This window comes from Callionymus lyra, chromosome 17, assembly GCF_982586985.1.
Source record: "Callionymus lyra chromosome 17, fCalLyr1.hap1.1, whole genome shotgun sequence".
Taxonomy (NCBI): domain Eukaryota; kingdom Metazoa; phylum Chordata; class Actinopteri; order Syngnathiformes; family Callionymidae; genus Callionymus; species Callionymus lyra.
The window spans coordinates 6,694,101-6,718,483 of NC_141834.1; the positions used below are offsets into that span (position 1 = coordinate 6,694,101).

At 37.0% G+C, this 24,383-nt stretch overlaps 2 protein-coding genes across 2 annotated transcripts; both read left to right on the plus strand.

Annotated features, from left to right (window-relative positions):
• Positions 1 to 1,626: 1,626 nt before the first annotated feature.
• il20ra (interleukin 20 receptor, alpha) lies at positions 1,627 to 7,762 on the plus strand. The gene is made up of 7 exons (XM_087778924.1): positions 1,627 to 1,848; positions 2,209 to 2,332; positions 3,201 to 3,409; positions 3,476 to 3,651; positions 3,730 to 3,874; positions 5,182 to 5,315; positions 6,326 to 7,762. Exons 1-7 carry the CDS (start codon positions 1,800 to 1,802, stop codon positions 7,289 to 7,291), a joined length of 1,803 nt encoding a protein of 600 aa, XP_087635050.1. The 5' UTR covers positions 1,627 to 1,799; the 3' UTR covers positions 7,292 to 7,762.
• A 937-nt stretch (positions 7,763 to 8,699) lies between these two features.
• ehd3 (EH-domain containing 3) lies at positions 8,700 to 23,475 on the plus strand. Its single transcript, XM_087812350.1, has 9 exons — positions 8,700 to 8,959; positions 9,348 to 9,646; positions 12,792 to 12,968; positions 14,703 to 14,800; positions 18,825 to 18,966; positions 19,037 to 19,136; positions 20,350 to 20,520; positions 21,700 to 21,864; positions 21,924 to 23,475. The coding sequence occupies exons 2-9, from the start codon at positions 9,420 to 9,422 to the stop codon at positions 22,449 to 22,451; spliced, it is 1,608 nt and encodes a 535-aa protein (XP_087668476.1). The 5' UTR covers positions 8,700 to 8,959; positions 9,348 to 9,419; the 3' UTR covers positions 22,452 to 23,475.
• Positions 23,476 to 24,383: the final 908 nt, after the last annotated feature.

Sequence of the window (24,383 nt, forward strand, 5' to 3'; positions counted from 1 at the left end):
GGTGTTTACATCAGTCATAAATTATTTTTCTGACAAATTATGAAAAGGTAAAAAATGAAAACATATAATCAGAGGATAATTCATTTCCGATTTTATTCATACTAATCCTTAAATTCATTATTTTTAGTTTTAGACAATATGCTTGAACAGAGTTTCAATAATCTCCAACATTCACATCAACAATTACCACCGGTATACCAGTGTTATTCATTTTGAAATACTCAAGTAATATAAACTATTCTAGTTGTTATTTATTAAAAAAAAATCATAAATCTAAATATTATTTCACTTAAATATTAACCAATTACATTTTCTTTCCAAACCAAATCTTGTAGACAAGGCAAATCATTTAAATATAACGTACATCCTTTGACATCATCCCATCATTTGACGAGGTTTCCCCCCCTCAGTAACAGATTGAATCCAAATCATATCATAAGTAAATTAAGTAATATGTTATGCAATAAAAAATACTAGCCTTAAATGTTATTAATTGATCCCCTAGTGTAATAATGGATAATGGAAGAGTGTAATTGAGTGAATTTGACTATATTTTCTATTTCACCGTTGCCAGTTTTCTCCATGTACATGTCTTGCTGGGTTGGTTTGTCGTTTTTCTCTTCCTTGTTATTTAAAAAAAAGTGGTCGGTTAGAGGACGGTTAGAGAGCACTACAACACGTGTCATGATGTATTAAATGTCAAATGTTATGTATTGTAATATGATTTGTGTAAATGTAAGGGAAATACTGAGTATACTACTGAATAGTTTTTCTTGGATTCTTTTTTTAACTCCTGTTTGCAAAATAGCTCTTCTGTATGATTTTGTATGACTTGAATCTCGTAATAAAGTATTTTGTACGACTTTAATCTTGTAATAAAATTATTTTATACTACTTAAGATTCTAGACTTTTATACTTCAGACTTTTTTTTATTGTCTTTGCTGAGAAAAAAACACTGCAGTGAAACTGGCAACCACATTTTGTTAATCCTAAAAAAGGTCTAATACTCTCTTTTACTTCTGAATTCAATATTTATAATAAATAAAACTTAAAAATGACAAAAACAAACTATTACTATATTTTTCACATGTAACTATTTATGTATCCGCATCATATCCTCTTGTTATCATTCTCGCACATCTCAGTTAGCTGCTTCTTCAAGCATCTAGATGAGAATGTTAGATTTCTTTCATTTGTCACATGACTTGATCTGAACTAGCAGTGAAAGTTCTGTTTGGTCTCACGGTGCATTTATCTTCCACTTTTATTGTTCCCTTCTCTGATTGGTTGACAGCATGTTGGCAACTTGAGTCTTTCTAGATTGCGGCAAAAGACACCTGTATACGTTTGAGATCAAAAGAAACTAAAATCCTGCCCGGATTTATATAGAGAGGGAAGCAAACCCAAAAGAAGCATTTATTTAAGTGTTTTTGTTCTTTTAAGTTTGAAAAAAAAAACAATGACATTTTCAGTGCGTCACTTCACTCTTTGTTAACACACACACATAGCAGTGTAATGTGTGCAAACTAGAGAGATCACATTCCTCCTTGTACCCGGAAGCTTCAGCGCGCCGTTAATGATTGAAGTTCTATACCTGTGGGTGTCAACCAATACTTAATCCAAACCACAAGAGTGTGTTTCTAACACGTGAGGGTATAGTTTGACTTTCCTTGTGGATCCTGGCAGGTCTGTCCGTCCGTTCATTAACTGGAGGGAGAAATGAGGCAGAAGAAGGAGCTGGAACTATGGCTGGAATGAACACGTTCTACCTTCTGCTGAAGACTTGATCACAACAGAGATGTGGATATTTTGGGTTCTACTGAATCTTGGAGCTTTTTACTCAGCAGGTGAAACACATTTTGTTTGTGTTTTTTTTATCATTGTATGACCAATTTTAATCCGTAGAAACTCCATTTAACCATAGTAACCAGAATTGTTTTTATGAATAACCCAAAGTGTTGATTTGAAACGTTCAGCTCCGTGTTGCAGGTCGTTCATTGTCGAAGATCAGTTATTAATTAATCTCAAGCAAGTGCAAAGATGATTTGCATCTTTTTCTTTTTATCTTTTAATTCAACATTAATTTGAACAGAAATGCTTCCATAATAATCACTAAAATAATGTTTTATAATGTTTTTTAATAAATAAAAGACACATATTGTTTATTTAAAAATGTACATTTTAATATGTTCTTATGTCCGTCTCAGTGTCTACATCACCCTCTACTCCTGTCAATGTTCATTTCTCTTCCATCAACCTGAGAAATGTCCTGCACTGGCTCCCGGGAAACAGCACCGCGGAGGATGCGTGTTTCACAGTGCAGTATGCTATGTAAGTAAACAGTATTGCGTCAGAGTTCATCTGCTTTAATATGACGTACAATTATTGAATAAAAGTGACTGCTAGGTTTATTTGCAAGCTTTTTACCTCCGCCGAGGAAGATGTGTTTTGTCTCTGTTTATCTGTTTGCTTACCAGTATGCTGAGAACAAATCTAGTAAGAGATGATAAATAAAAATCCTAAAAGGACGTCACAGAATGAGCGTCCCATTGACCTGGCTATTAATCCATACTCAACAGGGAGTTTCTCTTTTACGTTCCAAAAACAAAACAAAAAAATATTTTAAAATATCAGGGTGTGTGTTGCCATGTGTGTGATTGATTATGCCCGGAGCAGGATTTTTTAACCCTTTTGTTACCTCTGGGTCAAGGTGAATGAAGCAATACAAAGGATACCTCAAACACTCAATATCTCAATATCTCTTTATTTCTCTTTGTTCTTGTTCTTATTTTATTTTGATTCTTTTTTATGAAAAATTGCTGTATTTGCTGTGGATAATTTGAAAAAAAAAAAAAAAATTTACAACAATAAAGTTCTACCTAACCTAACCTAACCTAAACACATTTCTATTCGGGCCACCGGGTCACCTTGACCCAGAGCTATAGGTAGCAAGGTCAGGTGGTATAGCAATGCTAATATTTGGTTTGCATTACCTCCATGTTTTTGAACGTCCCTCCTTCATATACAATATCTGTGAAGGATTAGGTTTACGTGCACAAAGTGTTCGTAACTAGATCATCAGGCCAACAATCAAACGGTGAAACCTGAAATTCTTTACCTCGGGGAGAGAATACCCCGGAAAGTAATTTCACATTTGACCTTTTTCCACTCCCCTGTGACATGTTGTAAATTTCCACAGCTACGGGGACAGCGTGAATAGCAGCAGAGGACGACGTGTCAACTGGAAGCCGGTGAGACAGTGCACAGAAATCTTGCAGAACTGGTGCGATCTGAGCAACGAGACGTGGGACTTGGAGCTCTGGTACTACGCAAGGGTACGTGTCGTCACCAGAAATCGGTCCTCAAAATGGGCCACGACATGGAGGAGATTCGACCCCAAGCTGGACAGTGAGTCAGAGACGTCCGACTGGTGATTCAACGAAATTAAACTTTCATCTGTTGATCTCCCAACAGCGGTTTTCGGACCTCCACTGCTCACTGTGGAGCTGCAGAACAACAACGCCGTTATCACTCTGAAGGGTCCGATGCGATACCGACCCAATAATGACACTCCACAAGTTGCCATGGCGTCACTCTACCCACGCATGACATATGATCTCTGGGTCAACAATACTCAGCAAAACAAAACTGTGAGCAGCTTTTACTTCCTCTTACTGTAACTTCAGATAAAATTAATAATTGTCTATGTTTTTTTTTCAATTATTTAGGAAGTGTTCTTGGCTGTATCCAGTCCTCACCAATACCGGCAAATAGACTACAACACAAAGTACTGCTTCTCAGCCAAAACCTCCTTAGTGTCCATGCCAGTCATCTGTCAAACATCCATTCTGCACTGCATCACCACACCTCCAGGTACAACTATTCGACATCACATCTTGTTTGACAGCCCTAAAGGAATGCAGCCAAACCATTGAGAAACAAAACATTGATCTGGTTTCATTTCTGTGGTTGTTCTAAATAAACAAAAACATTGACAGGATATAGGTTAATATGTGTGGTCAAGCTTTATTACGTAACAAAATATTTTCTCTTTTTTCATTTTTAACTGTAAACCCTGTTTTATTTCAAGGTACTGCACAACATGTTTCATTTACAAGTCATTTTATGTGGCCCGCCAGATGGTTCAAATCAAAGCATATTATTGATCATGTTGTGACTCATAAAGATACCATTTTCATAGGAGTGTTTGGTGAAGAAAACAAACAAAAAGATGATTAAGATAGTTGTTTGACTCAGAACCTCACCTTGTAAAATATTTTGGCCATCATCCTGATTTATTTTCACTCCCTGCACTAAACACAGACGACTCAATTGATGGTTAGATCATAATTACCATTATTATATTGGTAATTCAAAAGATAAAATAAGTTTCAATTCTCAGTCTTCAATTCTTTATTGTTATAATGTCATCATAAGTGAAAGGACTTTAATTGGAATTTATACTGAAACAAAAGAAGATTCCTTAATTTAGTAAGTCAGAACTGAAGAATTAATTTTATAGTATAGTATGTACAGCTAGTATGTCTATATTAGTATAAACCTGGTTTGCAAAATATGTATTTTTTGCAGAAGGAGAACTTGCATTATATGAAACATTTATTAATTCAGAAAAACCACCAAGGCTATTTCCATTAACTCTCGTGTGTCAAACTCAATCACATTAAGAGGAAAAAAATCATTTTGCGTTACGATTCTGATGTAGTCTTCAATTGTTAGTGGCTTAATATACTCTAAATGTACACAACATGTTTTAAACCATCTGTTTTGAACCATCTGAAATATACATTAGAAAGCATATAATCCAAGCATTCAAATAAACTTCCATTAAACTACAGTTGGGGAACAAACAGCTTTTAACTTTGCGTTTTTTCTGGATTCCGTTATGGTCATGAAAACTCAATGTTCATGTGGTTTTATTTCCAGTCCAGTTAAATTAATTTTATTCACTTGATTATTTGCTGTGTTTTCCAATACATTTATAGCTAAATTTGATTTGTTTTAACAAGAGCAATACATTTCGGGTAATGAGATGCATTTGATATGATTATTAAGTCACAACAATTGCGATTGTGATAATATTAAGATTATTAGTGACTTTGTGTTTCTGTAGAGTGAGCCTCAGTTTTACTGACTTTTATATGTTACCTTTCTTCTTTCAGATCCAGTAATGGAGGTTATGAAGATGGTGTTCTTTGGCTTGCTTTCAATCTTGTTCGTGTGTGTCCTGATTGTGGGTGGATATTTTTCCATGCAATACTTGACGGGAAAAGGACAAAAGAGTCCGTCTATACTGGTAATGAATACCTTTTACAAGACTTGATATTTAACACTGCAAACACCTCTTTGGCTTTGCAGCATATATTCTTTTTATTTGTATTGAAATAATAAAGAACAAGATCTATAAAAAAAAGAAATGTATAAGTAGAACCTGCAAATTAATTCAGTATGTTGCAACTAAGATTAATTTCAGAACCATCTGCTTTAAATTGCTTCTATATTTGACCACAACGTTTATTTTTAACATGAAACCTCAGTGACTCAACACTGTCAGCTCAAATTTCAAATCATCTGCCTTTAGTCATCTTAACAGAACTAGGATTTTCCACTTGAATCTAATGTCATGTACATTTAGCTTTACTATTATTATGATAATTAAAATCTAGTTAATAATTTATGTTTCCCTGCAAGTACATCAGTGACAACAAAATATCATTACATGTTTACGGAAGCTCAGAAGTACTAACTTGAAGAAGATAATTCTTCAAAGAAATGATGATTATTATTGTAATATTTATCAAATTATTATGTTATAAAGTGATATTTTCACACGATATTGTGATATTATTTCTATTACATCAAGTTTTCAGGTTATAAAGTGATGTTACATAAGATTTATCACGTAATTATTTGATATTAATATCACATTTTCACATAAAAATATAACTTAATACCATAACATTTTGATATTATCTTCTGATAATATCACATTTTCACCTAATAAGATATCGCTTTCATAATGTAAAATATTAGTTATCTCAATCTCATGTGAAACATGATCATGTTATAACATCTATTAGTTAAGGTGATATTATCATGATTACATCAAGTTAATATTATGTTTTAACATGATATTTGTCATGAAATATGTATATATATATCAAGAGTTTATAAATTAACAAACCCTTTATCTTACAATCATCAAATGAGATTCATTGATGGGTCTAGTTTCATTTAAAAGATTATCTTGTCTTTTCTTCTAATCGTAACATTGTTACTCATCAAAATATATTTGTTGTCTTGCAGGAAAAAACGTCTTTTCAACATCCACCCTTAACTTTCCCGCCCGAGAAGCCCAACATCATCCTCATCGCCATAATTAATAAACAACTTCCATCTGAGTTCCCCAACTCAGGAGGATACAAAGCACAACTCAAGCCCATACACGGCATCCCAGATCCAGCGCCGTTATACAGCCCCCGGAGGTCGAGAAGACCCTCGGAACACGACGAGCATTGGGATGATCCGTCCGTTGACTATGGCACGGTTGTTGCTGTCAGGAAAAATAGTCAGGAAATTGTCAGTGATGATGGATCAAGAGATTCCAGGGTTTCAAATGATCACGAAGCTGCTGAGATCAGGCCCCAGACCATGTCTTACTTCCCACAACGGTCCAACCAAACACACTTGAGACCAAAAGAGACGTCCATGCTGGTGCAAGCTCAGCCGTTTGATCCTGAGGAACTGAGTCCTCGGGCCCCGTTGCTGCTTTCTCTGAGAACAGAGCAAGAACCAGAGGGTTTAGGCCTGTTCCAAATCCCTGATCAGTTAGAAGAAACTACATGTTCGCTGATAAATGTGAAGGAAAATGAAGTTGAGAGCGAAGACAGAGAACCTGTTGTTTCAGATTATGCCTCCCAAGGCGGGCCGTGCTTCCAAACCGACCAATCAGACGGCTTGAGTGACTACGGGCTCCTGGTGAGCAGAGAAGAGGAGTTGGAGGGTTCAATCATTGACTGGGATCCTGAAACAAGGAAGCTAATCCTCCCAATGCTGGGGAAAGTGTGTAACCTCGATGAAGAGATAGCGACGGCGGGAGAAGGAAGTGAGAACGTGACGATGGAGGAGGAGGAGGTGAAATATATGATGAGCCCTTTGAACCTGGAAAGTGTTTTCGTCAGACAGAATTCTGATATGAAGGAAACACAAGGGGAGCTGGAGGAGGATATCATCATGACCAAGTGGAACGTTGTTATTTCTATGGATGGGTAACTCTTGATAAACAAGAAATGCTCCAATATCACTAAATCTTTGGGGTAAAATATTAATCCATCGGAGGGAATATCTATACACACTCGCACTTAAAAGTCTTACCTCCTAAAAACATTTGTTTTATTCTTTACAGCTGTGAATTATGATGATCATGAAGTACTCTTACGGAAATGCAGTTAATGAAGTATAAGGGTGGCATGTTTCGACATCTAATTACCTTGCACTTTATTTAAAATTATCAATGAAGACAACATCATTTAAAAATCTACTTCAACTAACACTCTTGTTGTTGTTTACTGTGTCTAGTAGCTGGTAACCAGTATGTTTCATTAGGACTTCGGCAAATGTTCTGAAATGCATGATATTATCAGTTATATAGATGTAACTGTAACTGATGTTTCGTTGGTGAGGTCTGTCAAATCATCCAAATATTCATGTGATAAAATGTGAAATAAATGTGAATAGCACTTGTTTTTGTCCTCTTTTTTCCTCACGGGTTCAACTTTTTTTTTAGTTTGTAAATCTGTTATTTAAGTTTAATTTGATAAGAATTTTTATTTTTGGTCACATTATAAACTGTATAAATAAACTGCATTTTAAGTAAATTGAAAACAATAAACCTTACATAAATATAATATAACTGGTTTGGCATTTGAACATACCTAACGAAGTACCATTAAATGTAATTCTTCATTATTGTTTAATACTCACTATTCACTTAGCATCTTAAGACGTTTTTATTCGTGCAGGCTTTTCCTTTGTTTTCCTGGAACTCCTGTGTTGTTCTCAGTGTTGTCTTGTCCTTTAAAGAATATTGTTTTGATTGTTTAAGCGCTTTGTGACCCTGGTCTGGAAAAGTGCTACACAAATACAAATTACTTACTTACTTACGTTTAATTATTAATTTGCCGTCATGACTTAACTAGCCCACTAGGGGACGCAATAATTTAACTAACCTTGATTTTCCCACAGGTGAATCCAACCATTCCATTAAAACCCCATATTGACAGATCATTTGAAAATCATTATCTATGAAACTACTATAATTTATTTTCTAATTTTAAACGATTTGTATTCATTGTTTGCTAACTTTCAGATGCTATCCTTTTGTTTTCATGCATTTCGGATTTCCTTTAACGTATTTGACTGAAAATACATTTCTTTTTATGTTAAAAAATGCATTTTATCGCGTTTAATGTGTCATCGTTCTCCTCGGAGATGCCCCATCCAACATGGCGTCCGACTTGCATGGTTCATCACGGCATCAGCCGGTACCCTCAGTACATCCAACATGGCGTCCACCGTATCGGCTTCAACTCATTCACCAGTGGGCGGCACGGCGGCCCATCAGTTTTGCCAGTCGTTGGGCACTTCCGCCGGGGATCGGGTTTCCTCCGACTCGGTATTTAAATTGAGCTGCAGGACCTCAGCTGCTGCTACATCCAGCCCTGTCCTCTTGTAGTCATCGCACTCCTGTTCCTGACATACATTTTTTTAGATTTATTCCGTCAGGATTTAATATAAATAATGGTCGTTTAGAGGACACGTCGGATGTTTGTTGTTCCGGTGATTAGCGGGACAATAAGGGTGTTGCGCTCTGATAGCAGCTCTCGGTGCATCATTTTTTGGGGGAATCCTCCTCTCGATTCCGGGCGGATCTGGACATCGGTAACGTTTTTATTCATGCTTTATATATATATATCACAGTTTATTTCATAGGCAGTACTGTTGGTTAGTATTTGTGATAAATAAACGGGCGCCAGTTAGTGTTATTGACCCATGACCGTTACTGGCCTGGATCTGGGTGGACCAGAGATGATGGGAATACAAACGAAGCATCAACAAGGATTCATTTGTAGCTTTTAAATCGTATACTTTTCTATAAATATAAATATAAAATCGATGAATTAATCTTTATTTTTTTGCTATTTGAAATCATGTTATTTAAAAAAAAAAAAAAAATCAGATTAAGTCTCAGTTACACATCATGACTTAAAAAATGATTTATTTTCTGTGTCTTACAAGTGCATGTATTTGTGTTCACCGTCACATCCAGAGACTGCACAACTGATCACAAGAAGAGAGCTTTTTAAAAAAACTTCTGTGAGGAAACTCTCCACCGGCAAGCATGTTCAGCTGGCTCGGCACAGACGACCGGAGGAAGAAGGAGCCCGAGGTCTTCCAGACGGTCAGCGACGGCCTGAAGAAGCTCTACAAAACCAAACTGCTGCCACTGGAGGAGAGCTACAAGTTCCACGAGTTTCACTCGCCCTCCCTGGAGGATGCCGACTTCGACAACAAGCCCATGGTCCTGCTGGTGGGGCAGTACTCTACTGGCAAGACCAGCTTCATACGGTAAGAAAACACTTTTTAGTTAAAAAGATAAAGTGATGATGGCTTCAAGAAGATAAACGGAGGGACGGGGGACACACCCAAAACTGACAGCTTAGACCTGTCATGTGGGGTGTCAAAAGTTTGATGGGGGTCAATGAAAATAAATGCAGAGGTAGAAGCAGACCAGAGATTCTTAATATTTGTTATTATTAAAACACATTATCAGATATAAGGGGCTGAATGTTATATTATTTAGTTAAAAAAAAATGTATTCTTCATGATCACTCGTCTCTGTTAAAGTGTACGTTATTTCATATAAATCATTTTGCTGCAGCATTATTAGAAGCAGGATGAAGTCATTCTTCCCTCCATCAGAGTTTAATAAAGTGGGGAATTTGTGGTATTGCCGCGTGTCCTCTTGTCTGTGTGAAGTGAGATACTAACAGCTGGGTGTCAAGCTTCTTTTGAACTGTGTGTCTGCTTCTAATGAGTCAGGCGTCTGACAAAAGCACACACATATATATATATATATATATATATACACACACACTATAGTATGAGCAGGCTTTACTTAAGAGGATGCTGTTTGTGACTTCCTGCTCATCCCCTCTCTTCCTGCTCTTCCACCATCTTTCAAGCTTTCTCTGCACATTCTTCCTCCTTTTTTTTCCTTTGATGACAGTCGGCACCATCGTTTAAATGTTCTGTGTAAGCCTACGATCAAAGCCCTTCTTTACATCATTGATCTGGTTCTGTTCGTTTGGTTTAACTGTTATCAGAATCAGAAACTTGTATTGCTCGAGTGTTTTGTGGTGTCTTATAAATGCATATATAGCGCTTAATGAATGATTTAAAATACATATTTTCTTTAAAATAAATAAGAATATTCAAGTAATGTCTCATAAAGTTTACAAAAGAAGTATTTTGTACATTTAGCACTTCCATTTGTAAGGGTCGACGGGTTTTAATTGGGGTATTGAGTTGCAAGGCATGATGGGAGTATCAAATCCTTCAGTTCAACACATTGTTAATTTAGTATGAGCGTGTTTTATTTAATATATTTCCAGTTACTTTGTTGACACTGTCCTCTACTTTTGTGCCATAATTTGGCAACAAATAAGGAAAAATAGTTTGGAATAAAAGTTAAAATCAACAATGCGGGAATAAATATAGAAAGAATGAACAAAATGAATGTAAATTTATTTGCCATTATTTAATATGTCGATTATCATGCTTTTGATATTCTATATTTTCCCTCCTCTGACTGTCTTCAAACATAATATATTGTTTTTGTCTGGCTTTTTCTGTCTTGTCATCAATTCGCCCCCTATTTTGAAGTCCCCATCGAAAATTTACTAAAAACAAAAGCACCCAGAGAGAGTACACCTGTAAAATCAAATTACTTTTTTATTTAGCCCATTATTATTGCACTAAACAAATTCCAACTTTGTGCTTTTATATCTTTTTTTTTAGAATTTGAAATATTATCAATAGCAATAAGCTAAATGCAGCAGGTGGCAACAGGATTACGTCTCACACATACTAAATAAAGACAAATTAAAATTCTCTCTGAACAGAGATTGACTAATTCTTCAAGTGCTTTGTGGATCCAGATATTTTTAAAGAACATCTTCTTTCGAATGAACTATTTGAAGTTATTTATCAGTCGGCAAGCAAAACTTTATTCTAGGAAACAAACATTTCATTTTAAAGAATTCATTATGAGAGGGAATTTAACAGATTTTCCCAAAACTTAATAGAAACATTATAACAATTAAAATATAGATGTGTGTTTAAATCACTGTGCAAATGCAAATAATTGACGTCAGTGGCTCCTCACTCGTACTTGCTAACAAGCATCATTCCATCCATATCGAGTACATGATGGAACATATGTATTACATAAGGTAACTAGACAGCCGTGCAGATAGAAGAACTCCCACCACTTGGACGTAAGTGCAGAGACGGCTCCACCAGGCACTGACCGCTCCCCAAACTCTATAGGTGTGTGTGTGTGTGTGTGTGCTGAAGATGTTAAAGCAGAGACTCATCCTTACATCTGTTAAGTGTTAACATGTTCTCAGACATTTCCCAGTGGCGTCAAATTTATGGTTCCTTCAGTGGTAAATCTGCTTTATTGCCAGTGGCTGCATAGTTTTGATGACTGAGGTCAACACAAACTGTGTTGTTGGCTGTAATCATTTTCTGATGATATTCACATGAACTTAATCATCGTCTAAATCAGGGCCGGTCGATTAAAGATCACAAGGGGCCACATTCTGTTGTGCCAAGCTTAATGTGATGGGAAAACTTTAAAAGACGGCAAACAAAATAGTCATTATGCTCTATTCACCAAATAATCAACATCGTGGATCAACATATTTATCTCTGGCTCCCCCAGTGTAAGAACATTGTAATTGCGAGTTGCTCCTGCCCCCTGGCGGGCCGCAAAGGTCTTGGAATTGGTATCATTTTTTTGTGGGAGGGCGGATGTAATTATATAAAAATAAAAAACACACTAATAATGTTTTAAATGTTAAAACGGGTTAAGTTTAAAAGGATACGAAACATTTTCAAATATTCTTGTCATTGTATTGTTTTTCCTACGAGTATTATACATGTGACAAGGAAATGAGAACGCATTATAATGCCTTCGTATTTATGGAGTCGGAGGTGGGCCACAAAAGTATTTGAGACTTAAAAGTGGGCCCTGAGTTGATAAAGGTTGGGGATCACTGCCGTAAAGCCATTTATTTAGAAAAAAGAGCGACAGATTATAGTTTGGATTATTCTTTATTCTTCCAGGAAGTCCTCTCAGTGCTTTATCAATTATGGAAATGAATGCAAAAGCTGTCTCCAACCAACTTTTATGAAGCAGTTTGGTGTTCACTGGGAGAATAGTTTCCCATGCATAATAGCTGCAGAATTATTATTATCACATGTGGCCCCAGGGCCTCACTTTGCCAAGGGTTTATACTGTTCTTGAACGAAAGCGTTTTATTAATAAGGGCTCTTTTCACAACAGACTGCCTCTTTATAATTTACCAGAGGATTAGTCAATTGTACCTTGACAGACCCGTATTTACACTTGCAGCCCACACACTTATCTTGCACATCTTATCTCGTATTTTTCGTTTAACGCCACGTCTTGCCACTCCACCTACAGCTACCTGTTGGAGCAGGATTTTCCCGGTATGCGGATCGGCCCTGAACCCACCACGGATTCCTTCATCGCCGTGATGCACGGCGACACGGAGGGAGTCATCCCCGGCAATGCCCTCGTGGTTGACCCCAAGAAGCCCTTCAGGAAACTCAATGCGTTCGGAAACGCCTTCCTGAACAGGTATCTGTCGGAATTTTATGCTAAAATATGTGAGGTAAAATTTTGGGTCGAAGGGGTAGAAAGTGTCCAAGCATCTCTAAGCCTGTAGAGAGCAAGAGTGAGAATGCACAGTTCTGTTCTACATTCCTGTGTGATTGAATTTCCCTTTGCTCACTGGTCGAGCTCTCCTCTGTCAGTGCTTGTGTGTGTGTGTGTGTGTGTGTGTGTGTGTGAGTGTGTGCGCACGACTCTGCACAGTCATCTTGGTCCCACATGTACACGGTAACAAGTGGATTTTTCCACTGATATTCAACCCTATTATTAACCAACACATCAAGACTCAAGGGTTGACTTTAAAATCTGTTCAACTTTTTTTTTCAAATTTACTGAAACATGAATCATAATAACCTTAAATATTAAATTGAATAAACACACCCTTGTGTAATCTCAGGGTCAAATTGACCCGAAAGGCCCGAAACCAACTGTAACTGTTTTATTTACGCACGGCCTCCACTACTGCATATGTATTTATGGAAGCTAGGGAGGGCTTGACTCAAAAGCAACACAAGGGATAAAACCATTCGTTTTTTGGGACTTTGGGTCACTTTGACCCTGAGATAACACAAGGGTTCACCACTGTGCAACCTTTGCAGCTTTCCGGATTCCCATAATTGTTAATTTATTTTTGCGATTTCATTGTACAGCGTGTGTTCCATAAGGTTAAGGTTCTCATTTTTATAATTCAGAATGGAGCTGGGCAGCGCTGAGAGGCCATACAAGTGAATTACAGGAATTAAACATTGAAACCTTCTTAACTCCAGATGTAACTACAGAACACTACCAACCTCACTTCTTCGTTATCAGACTTTTAATACTGCTGAAAGTTTTATGAATTTTTTTTCCCAACCTTTTGAGTTTACAAAGGAATAAACGCCAGATTATTGTAAAGAATTTTGTTTCAATACATCACCTTATGTTTCATGACCCAGGTCAACTCTGGCCCCACAGGCTACACAAAGTCAGAATTTTTCCCATTTGATGTTTAGATTTAATGATGTAATTTCAAAATATATCTTTTATTTTTTCACCTTTTTATCAAAGCATAATCCCCCCTAAAATAAATCTTTTTATCGTACTTTAGCACTTAACCGTTGTGTTATCTGAGGGTCAGGTCGACCTGAAGGCCCGAACCACTGCATATGTATATTTGAAAACCAGGGAGGTTGATCACCTGACCCAGGGATAACACAAGGGATACAACAAATATATTTGTCTCCGGGCCTTTGGGTCATTTTGACCCTGAGATAACAAAATGGTTAACTATTTAAATAGAAGTTAATTTAACTTAACTTAAGACTTAGAATAAAATGATATGAAATAAATAAATTGAAGATAAGTAATACAGAAGCATTCAAATGAAATTATTTAAAAATTCAGCCAGACGTGCCCTCTTATAATGTCAATGTGTGGTAATATATTTTATTTAATGTCATTTACTTATTTAGCTCTCAGGATGTTAAAGTAAATGAAGTATTCTGTTTAAATTCCTGTAGTCGAGGGTCAGTGAAAGCAGCACCTCTGCAGACAGAAGAAAAGGCTGAGTGACTGTCAGTGGGGATTAAAGAGCCGACACACTTATTATTTATTTATACAGCTGCTAGAAGGCAGATAGGGTCCGATGTGGGGTAATGTTTGTTGTTTAAACAGTTTACACTTCTGTCCTGATCTCATCCTCTGGTGTGTGTGAACGTGCAGGTTTGTTTGTGCCCAGCTGCCTAACCCAGTGCTGGAGAGCATCAGCGTGATCGACACTCCGGGGATTCTCTCCGGAGAGAAACAGAGAATCAGTCGAGGTAAAAAACTCACCGACACTTTCGCTTTAGTGCGCGATCACTGGGCCCCATTCACTCCCAGCCCACAGTCCTGCCGAGCTCTGAACACTCAGCGTTTCTCTGTGTTTATTTTAGCTTTTAGCCTTCAGAGGATTAGGCTTCATTCATTTCAAAGAGCCGGAAACGGTGGCAGAAGGATGGGAGTCAATGTGGTCTTTTCTCTAAACACAGACACCGGCTAGGATGCGTTCCATGAAGTTTACATACATTTACATTATTTAAGATGCATATGATCTTCAGAAAAATTTCCCAACCTACGCTTTATCCCTATTAAAATTGTTATTGTCATTGTGACTCAGATTTATTTTTTTATTTGACACATTAATACATTTGTACAGCCCCATAGTACACAATATATACTCAATTTTGAACATTATACATGCATTTATTTCACACAACATTCGCGTTTTCCTGTCACTACATGTGTTTCCTTTAATATTTAATGAATATAGATTGAAATCTTTAAATCAATACAAAGATGCAAATAGTTACATGTGGATAAATGTGGTCTCTAAGTGGAAGCAGCTAGAACTGTTATATAGAACTGAAAAATACATTTTCGATTCTTCTTAATAAAAGCCAGAGCCGTAGAATATTGACTGTTCGGAAGTTTAAAGATTTCAAAACTAAAAGTTGTTGTATTATGAGTACTAACTATCTTTAAAAGTAAATGTAAAACAATTCAAAAATAAATAGTTGTGTAGCCTGAATCTTCACCGAAATTGGTGTCGGTTAAAGAAACAATGTCTTTGTAATGTTGTGTAAGTATTACAGGGTTGTTTGTTAAATTATTTTAATGTAAGTTAGAATGTGGTATATTATCAAGGGTATCATTTTAGTAATGAAATGAATATAACCGTTTTACATCATTTTATTTTTTTAAATATATTAAGTGCTCATTGAAAGTGGAGCTTTAAATAATTTTTTTTTAATGATTTCAATTGAACTCTTTAATGAAAAGGTTTTCATTTAAAAAAAATTCATTAACCTCTTTAATTGTCATTCACAAACAGGTCAACATACTGCATTTAACAACTAGAAGATTAATCAAGTCGCCCCATAAACCTCATGAGAGTAGTTCCAGACTCTTTATTTGGTCGTATAACTGTGGCTCTCAAATAAACGTCTATGCAGATGACATGAATTAGAACTGACTCTGACCTCTTACTTTTGGGGTTCAGATGATCTTAATTCTGATTAAAAAAAAAAAACATGTTCAGGACATTTGTAATTCTACTTGAAATGTTGTTACGAGAACTGATATTTTTATATGCTTTATAATTATAATGCTTTTATCTAATATGATCAAATAAAATCAGATAAATATATTCCTTTTTAATTCATCAACTCAACTTCTTTGTTTAGTTTTGGAAAAAAAAGAGTGTAACCCCCCCCAAAAAAACATGTTTGTATTCTGCCTAGCTTTAGTTTTTTGTTCATGTGTGTTCTGGCATTCTTAAAGTCAAGTAACAGCATCACCATAGCAACAGCTGACACAAACAAACGAACTGGAATAATTTAAACGTTTTCCATCCCACATGTCTTCTGTGTTGTCACCAGCTGCCCCCGACTGCTGAAGCAGAACCCGATGTGTCAGTTTAGGATTTAAAGTCTCCTCACATCCCACATGTGAAGGCAATGTTGGGCAGAGTCCGGGGCGACTCTCTCACATGCCAAACTGCTTCTATAATGCAGACGTCGTGTGACGTCACGGTGCCAACATGACATTCTTTATGGCGTTTAACATTCCCACACGCCCTGGTTTCCTAAAACCCAGTGACTTCACAGGGCGATTAGTGTGATGGTTGTTTTCTGGTGTGTGTTCTGTCATCACCACTTCACCGTTCAGATGTTGTTTAATCGAAACACACATCAGCTGTTTCTGCCCATGTTTGTTGAGTCCACATGTTCTTTTGACCGTGTTGTCAAACCAAACAAACAGCCCAGCGAGGTGTGATTCCGCCATCGTCGGTCACATTTGATCGAAACGAGTCGCCGCAGCTGTGTTTTCATCGGCGGTGTTATGTCGACATACATGTTCTCCATGTTCACATCGTTGTCTCCTGTTGTATTCATGTGTGTGTGTGCAGATGAGGAGTTGTCAGGCTATAGCTGCCTACGTAGATGTCCTTACGGAGGTACAAAAACGATCGCTGCCAAGCAGCTGCACAAATATCTTGACATTGGAAGAATTTGTGGACTTCACAGTGATTTCATCACATGGTCTTGAGTCATATCTAGAACTGGGAACAGGAAATGTATCTATATGTGTGACTGTGCTATGATGTTATACATATAAGATGAACATTTTATTTTATTACATATTACTTCATTATTAAAGCAACCATACGTAAGAATAAAAACGTAGTTTCTGGCACCCCCACGTGTCAGAACAGTGTAACTGCAATTTCATAGCTACTTAAGAGGTTGTGAAAACACCTCATGTACTTGTTTATAGAAAGAAAGGCTCTTGATGAGACTTCCTGGGAAGTTAAAAAATTCTCTCAGTACTTGTGAAACTTGTGAAAACTGTTTCAAGCTGTTTGGTGGTCACATGACACTTAAAGACTCTCTGGGTGAGTCGCCCAGACAATTATTACTTGGTGTTCTACTTCATGAGTCATGACTTCATATTTAGTAAAATATGAAAAAATTATATTGTTAAAATATGATGTATTGCTACTTTAAAATAAAGAAGTTTTTTTGAAATCCGAAATAACATACACATTATGTATTGAAGAGACAGTGAGAGAAAACCATTTACCAAAATCAAGATAAATAAGACTCATTTAATTTAATTCAACTTAACATTTTAATATGACTTTTGTTATTTTATTATTTGTGCAGGTTCACAAAATGGGGGGAAAACTAAGTATATAAAATAAATTAAGTCATAAAACAAAGAACATTAAGAGTTCATATTGGGGATTTGAATATGAATTGGTAGTTTGTAACAGCAGGGTTTTTAGTTGGCTGTCTATTATTCGATTTTAAGAATGACTTTGATCTAAAGAGGGCCGTTTAAACACAGCCCTTGACTTCACAATGCTAGCTCGGTAGCATTAATTGTTGTCTCTAATAAATGGAATAATTCATCTTAATCTAGATCTGAAATTAGCAGCAACAATATGACATTGATCTCTGTGTTCAACATGTGTCCGTTGACATTTGAGAGATTAATTCCAACCAGTGCCATGTGTGGCGAGGAAACCCATGTGAAGATAAAATCCACCAGATTCTTTACATTTGAAAGTATCAAGGTGTTTCTAACAGTGTGTGCATTAACCCTCTTACAGCTCTGACGCTTAAACCGCTTTACAACACCTTTACACACTTGATTTTTTTTTCATTTTGTATTATAAAATCAAGTGTTTTCTCTATATTTTTGTCTGAGCCACAACACATTCGTAAGTATATAAAAAGGGTCATTTTTGTCACAGAAATATACCCAACAGGTAACACAATTCTGTATCTTTGAAAGGTTTTTAAAACCTTCATATGCAATTGTTTGCCTTATTTTTTCAGTTGTTTTAGTTTCTTTTAGTGTTTTAAACACTTACAATAAGGGGATAGTCTGGGATCTTTAAATTTCATATATTTTTCGGACGTGTGACTAAAATGCCCTCTAGTTGTCGTCTCTTAGTAACGGCTTACGCTCACAGGTTTGCCTTTAACATGTCCTACACTTTGACTTCTATTCCAGTTTTTTTTTTTTTTTCTCTTGCAAACTGGAATTTGTCCAGGTAAGCACGGCGACCTTCAGGTGTTCGGTAAGGCTAAATGATTTAATGACAGACGGCTGCCAGGGATTACATTTTTATGTGACATTGAAGGACAGGTCTGATAAAACAAGGTTTATAATGATTTTTGAAAAACTGTAATTGAAAGTTTATACTAACACAAGATTAGAAAAAAGTTGTGGATTGTCCACCTTAAGATGTTTCTTTCCTCTGTAATGTTTTTATTCATCTTATCCTCCTCTCAGGCTACGACTTCGCCGCGGTCTTGGAGTGGTTTGCTGAGCGCGTGGACAGAATCATTCTGCTGTTCGACGCCCACAAACTGGACATATCCGATGAGTTTTCCGAGGTGATTAAAGCCCTGAAGAACCACGAAGACAAGATCAGGTAGAGGACACACGCACAACAATAGACGTGGGTTTATATAATGATGACAACATCGATTTCTCCTCGGCAGGGTGGTGCTGAACAAGGCCGATCAGATCGAGACGCAGCAGTTGATGAGAGTCTACGGCGCCTTGATGTGGTCTCTGGGGAAGATCGTCAACACGCCTGAGGTTCCAGCTTTAGTTCTACTCGTAGATATGTTTGTTGTGACTGAATGACAATGTGACGCATTGAGATTGGGACTGTTTTAATAATGATTTATCAAGACACCATGAATTGGCAAGAGCTGATTATTTAAGAAATGTTTTCTTTTTTGGGCTTTCAGAAGACGGTTGTTTTAAGTTCTATATTTTGAAATGTGCCATGATAATGGTTAGATAAACTTAATTACTATTTATTAAATTGGGTTTCCGGTTCACAGCAGAAGATTGATTCATAAAAACAAGAACAAGAACAAAGTGTGATACAAAGAACAAGGGATGACAAAATCCAAATATAAAGGAAATAACACAAAGAAAAGGATACAAAAAATAATGGTGTTATTATTCAGTAAAGTTGTTTATTGATGATTCAATTTCTCTTCACTTAATGTTTTGTAACAAATGAAGGTACAAATATTTAATTACATCTAGTTTAGTTTTAATTACATCTAAGGTGAAAAATAGTAAATGGTTCGGATATGTAACCCTTGTGATATATCTGGGTCAAGGTGACCCGAAGGCCCGCAAACAAATTTATTGACCTAGAAGTCATCACAAAGGATTCCAAAAACATATTTGTTCTCGGGTCTTTGGGTCACCTTGACCCTGAGATGACACGAGCATTATTCATTTGAACTACTATGTTTATTATATTTGTTTATGAATTATTTATAAATTAAAAGACAACCCTAACTTTTAGAATTGCATGTACAATGTCTTATATACATAAATTGTACACACGTAAAAACACTGATCTGGTCTTGTCTTTTTTATGACCTAAAAAAAAAAAAAATTGTCACAAACCAAGAAATCTGTTTAATATGAAACGTTTAGTTGGGTTGGGCTGTTAATTTTTATTGTGAGGGGCCGTCAATCTAAAAGAAAAATAAGCGTTAGTATTAAAAATTTTATAACAAATTGTTATTTTAAAGCTCTTTTTTCAAAATATGTCTGAAGTATTTTGAGGATTATTTTAGAGGTTATTCTTAAGCTCACATAAAGGACAAGTAAAAGGTACAAAAAGGTTTATATGCATATAATTAAAACAAGTATACAATATAATTTGCTAGTTAGTATGTCCTCATGAGGCCACATGAATACGAGATTCCGCCTGTGTGTGTTCCGCTCTGGCTTGTTTTTCATTTTTTAATTCATACCTGAGATCTTCTTATCCGTTTCCCAGGTGATCCGTGTCTACATCGGCTCCTTCTGGTCGCACCCTCTGCTGATCCCTGACAACAGGAAGCTGTTCGAGGCCGAGGAGCAGGACCTGTTCAAGGACATCCAGTCTCTACCTCGGAACGCGGCGCTGCGGAAACTCAACGATCTGATCAAGAGAGCCAGACTCGCCAAGGTGACGTCGACGTAGACCACGTCCTCGAGGTCATATCGAAATAGTTGACACAGATGTGTGAGTCCCATTGTTGCCCTGTCACACACCCGTCCAGCTGTGGACCGTCCAAGAGCAAATGGCGGCAGATAAACGAGCCCCCTCTCCGAGTGAATTATTTCCTGCTTCCTCCGAGGATAAGAGGGTCAGATACGGGTGGCGACAGCCACTGCTGGGGCTCTAAACCCAGAGGATGCTTGTTTTGTAGTCAAAAACGCACAACAAAAATTGTCCAGCACTGATTTCCCGTCTGACAGCTGATAGCTTTGGGTGTGTTTTTGTGTTTGGTGATAGGCCGCAAGGACACCGGAGATGAAAACACCCTAAGAACATTACATTTTGTACCACAAGTACTTTCTCTTGATGAGCTCTACCCCAGAGAATAGATGTTAATCTAGTCGTCATGTTTCACAGAACAGAATTATGAAAAAGAATAATTACAGCGGTCCCTGGATCATCGTGGGGTAACGTTATAAAGACCTCAGCAATGAACAAAATACAAAAAACACGTTAAATTATGCACTATACGCCTCATAATCCCTGCTTGTGCTCTATATTTCCTGATCATTTTCCACATTTTCATTCAGTTTATAAGCTGTCGAAAAACTTAAACATGTATATAATATTTATAATTATTACATGAAACCATTAATGGACAAGTTTTAGAACAATATCTACTTCAACCTGACAATGCATATGAGGTGCCATCCCTCTTTACAACCTTCTCAGGAAGGGCGGCCCTGAACAGCGGGCAATACTGCTTTGCCGCCCAGCCAGCCGATCACAGCTGTCAATACTTTTTGACATAGCCACATGGGATGTAGGATTTTAAATGCAGTTTTGTAGCAACCAATCAGAGGTCACTTACTAGAGCAGTGTGTAGGAAGGCATTATGGGAGTTGTCTGTTTTGTTGGCACCCTAAGTAAATTGGGTGCAGAAATTAGTTACCCTGAGTTCTGTGGTAGTGTTTAAGTTTACCAGCTGTTCAGATAAATATAAATAATGAGCTCAATACGATATATTTAAAGTTGAAATACCATGTGTGTAAAAGCGAGATTGCATAAGGTTGACCGTGACTGTAGTCATGTAAAAACATGAAATATATTCAGTCAAGGAAGTCATGAGATGTTTGTGTTGTGCAGGTCCACGCTTACATCATCAGCGCCCTGAAGAAAGAGATGCCTGCTGTGTTCGGGAAGGAGAACAAGAAGAAGGAGCTGATCGGCACTCTGGGAGATATCTACAAACGGATCGAGAGGGAGCATCAGATATCACCGGGAGACTTTCCGAGCCTGAAGAAGATGCAGGTAGTGCAGGATTCGTAGATGAAAGATGAGATGATGTTGATCATGGTGTCCTTTTGCAGGATCTACTCCAGTCTCAGGATCTCACCAAGTTCCAGCCTCTGAAGCCGAAACTTCTTGAAGCCGTGGACGACATGTTGGCCAACGACATCGCCGGGTTGATGGTCCTGGTGCGCCAGGAGGAAACGCAGCGGCCCAACGCGTCCGTCAAGGGCGGCGCCTTCGACGGGACGCTAAACGGCCCTTTCGGTCACGGCTACGGCGAAGGTGCCGGCGAGGGCATCGACGAGGCGGACTGGGTGGTGGCCCGGGACAAGCCCGCCTACGACGAGATCTTCTACACGCTGTCGCCCGTCAACGGGAAGGTGACGGGAGCGAACGCCAAGAGGGAGATGGTGAAGTCCAAGCTTCCCAACACGGTGCTGGGAAAGATCTGGAAGCTGGCGGACATTGACAAGGACGGGATGCTGGACGATGAGGAGTTTGCGTTGGCGAATCACCTGATCAAAGTCAAACTGGAGGGACACGAACTCCCGTCCGATCTGCCGGCTCACCTGCTGCCTCCTACTAAGAGGAAAGTGATAGAATAATCTCTAGGTTTCAAATGCAGGAATTAACTATGTTAGCAGACGTTACATCCATGAAAACAAAGACCAAAATATCACATGTATCAACAATCTTTAAGATAAATTAAATAGGTCCCAGTACAGAGCCTTGTGGTTCTCCACAGACATTTCTTTCTTGCTAATACATGTTGGCGCAGATGTTTTTAATATGAAAAAAAAACATTTGTAGCTTTCTGTAGCTATAGAAACATTAAAAATTTGAATCTGTATAAAAGTATACTTCAACATAAACTACCATAAGTACTTAACACATCGTAAAATAAAATTACAATTTTAGGATTTTAATGAAGCTTGCAAAGCAAATAAAACCCTAAATTGTTAACATACTTTGAGAAAGAAAAATGCAAACATCAGTCACTTAAATCGAGTTAATAGCTAAATATACATAAAAAGAACTTTCATTTTATGTAATTTGAAACAAACTCAAACTCTGATTTTAATTCCATTCTGAATATTTTAACATAAATTCCACAGTATGCGTTAGCACAAACAAAAAAATATAACCGTGTTCTAAAAAGATATTCACTTGTTGTCACATACTTCACAGAATGGAGCGTATGTTGGCTAAATTGTATCTATTATTATACAAATTTTGTATAACTGTGACGATGAATTAACATCTTTTAGCTTCCATGTATGCACACATGTTATCCGTGTTGCAACATGCCAGTATCTGCTGTATATAAAAATCACCTTTGGACTGATTTGCTTCATAGTGTCACATGTAATCGGGTCGACTTTTGTGTGTCTGCATTGCATGTATATACGACAACTGAACATGTGTCATGGGTAGAAGCTTCTCTGTGTGTTCACGTGTCGCTTCATTGTGTCTCTAACACTGAACTCTGTAAAGTATTTTGTGAGTGTGCGATCAGTCGACACGCTGGTGTGGTTGGAACACAATAAGTGTGTTAGTCAGTCAGTATGTTGCTGCTTTGTGTCAACATGGACTTAATCTCAAGAGTATAATAAAGATTAATACAAAGCATGATTTGCTTATTATTGAATTGAATTGATTATTAGCCAGTTATTTATCATCATACCTATTCAAATCTTCTTTAGAATTACTAAATTGATTCATTAAATGCTAACTTCTGCTCTGAACAACACTGTAATTACTGATTATTTACTGTTAATAAAGAGTTCAATAACCATATTAATGGTTCATATTTTTACCCAAATCTCAAGTATTATCATTTTTTATTAATACATTCATTAATTTAAAATCCTCAAAATAAAAAAGGCAATTAGAAAAACAAACGATGTGTAAAATTTCAAGCCAGTTATATTAAAAGAACAAATGTGTATTTCATATGTTGCTTTGAGACACAATAAGATTTTATTTCATTTAAAAAAAACAGTACTGGGCTGTTATTGTATTTACTAGTTATATTAAATTATATAAAATTAATTAATGAAGTTGTTTTTTAATTGCTTTTTAATTCCGTTTATTATTATTATACTATATTATTATTATTTTGATGTACGTGGAAAAAGGGTTGACGTAGCAAAGAAGGTCTAGAAATGACTCTGAATGTGTAGATGGTTCATGATCTCCTTTGGGACTTCAAGGATTTCTAGCTACTCTGAAGGAATCCTCACACACACAGGAAGTCCTTCTCTTGTCTTTCGTTTCCTTTTTGTCCGGCCTTTACCCCAAAGTGTACGAAACGGCAAACAAAGAAGCTTTCTTGATTCACATGAAATGTTTACAGGGTTTGAAGAGATGACTCACGTGTTTCTGCAGCAGACCAGGAAGTGTGTTTCCATGTTAGATAAAAAAGATTATTCCAGCAGGACTCATCTTTAACCATTTACCGATGTAGTCATCTTTTTATAGTCTCAGTGTGGACTGGCACTCAACTTTTCTTTGTCTTGATCTTATTTAGGCCTTTG

Bases quoted from the DNA above. Each gene is read 5' to 3' on its own strand.
- il20ra (XM_087778924.1), top strand. From the start codon at position 1,800: ATGTGGATATTTTGGGTTCTACTGAATCTTGGAGCTTTTTACTCAGCA. The intron at 1,849-2,208 runs GTGAAACACATT...TGTCCGTCTCAG, and splicing joins TGGAGCTTTTTACTCAGCAG to TGTCTACATCACCCTCTACT. The intron at 3,410-3,475 runs GTGAGTCAGAGA...ATCTCCCAACAG, and splicing joins ATTCGACCCCAAGCTGGACA to CGGTTTTCGGACCTCCACTG.
- ehd3 (XM_087812350.1), top strand. From the start codon at position 9,420: ATGTTCAGCTGGCTCGGCACAGACGACCGGAGGAAGAAGGAGCCCGAG. The intron at 9,647-12,791 runs GTAAGAAAACAC...CTCCACCTACAG, and splicing joins GGCAAGACCAGCTTCATACG to CTACCTGTTGGAGCAGGATT. The intron at 19,137-20,349 runs GTTCCAGCTTTA...TCCGTTTCCCAG, and splicing joins AGATCGTCAACACGCCTGAG to GTGATCCGTGTCTACATCGG.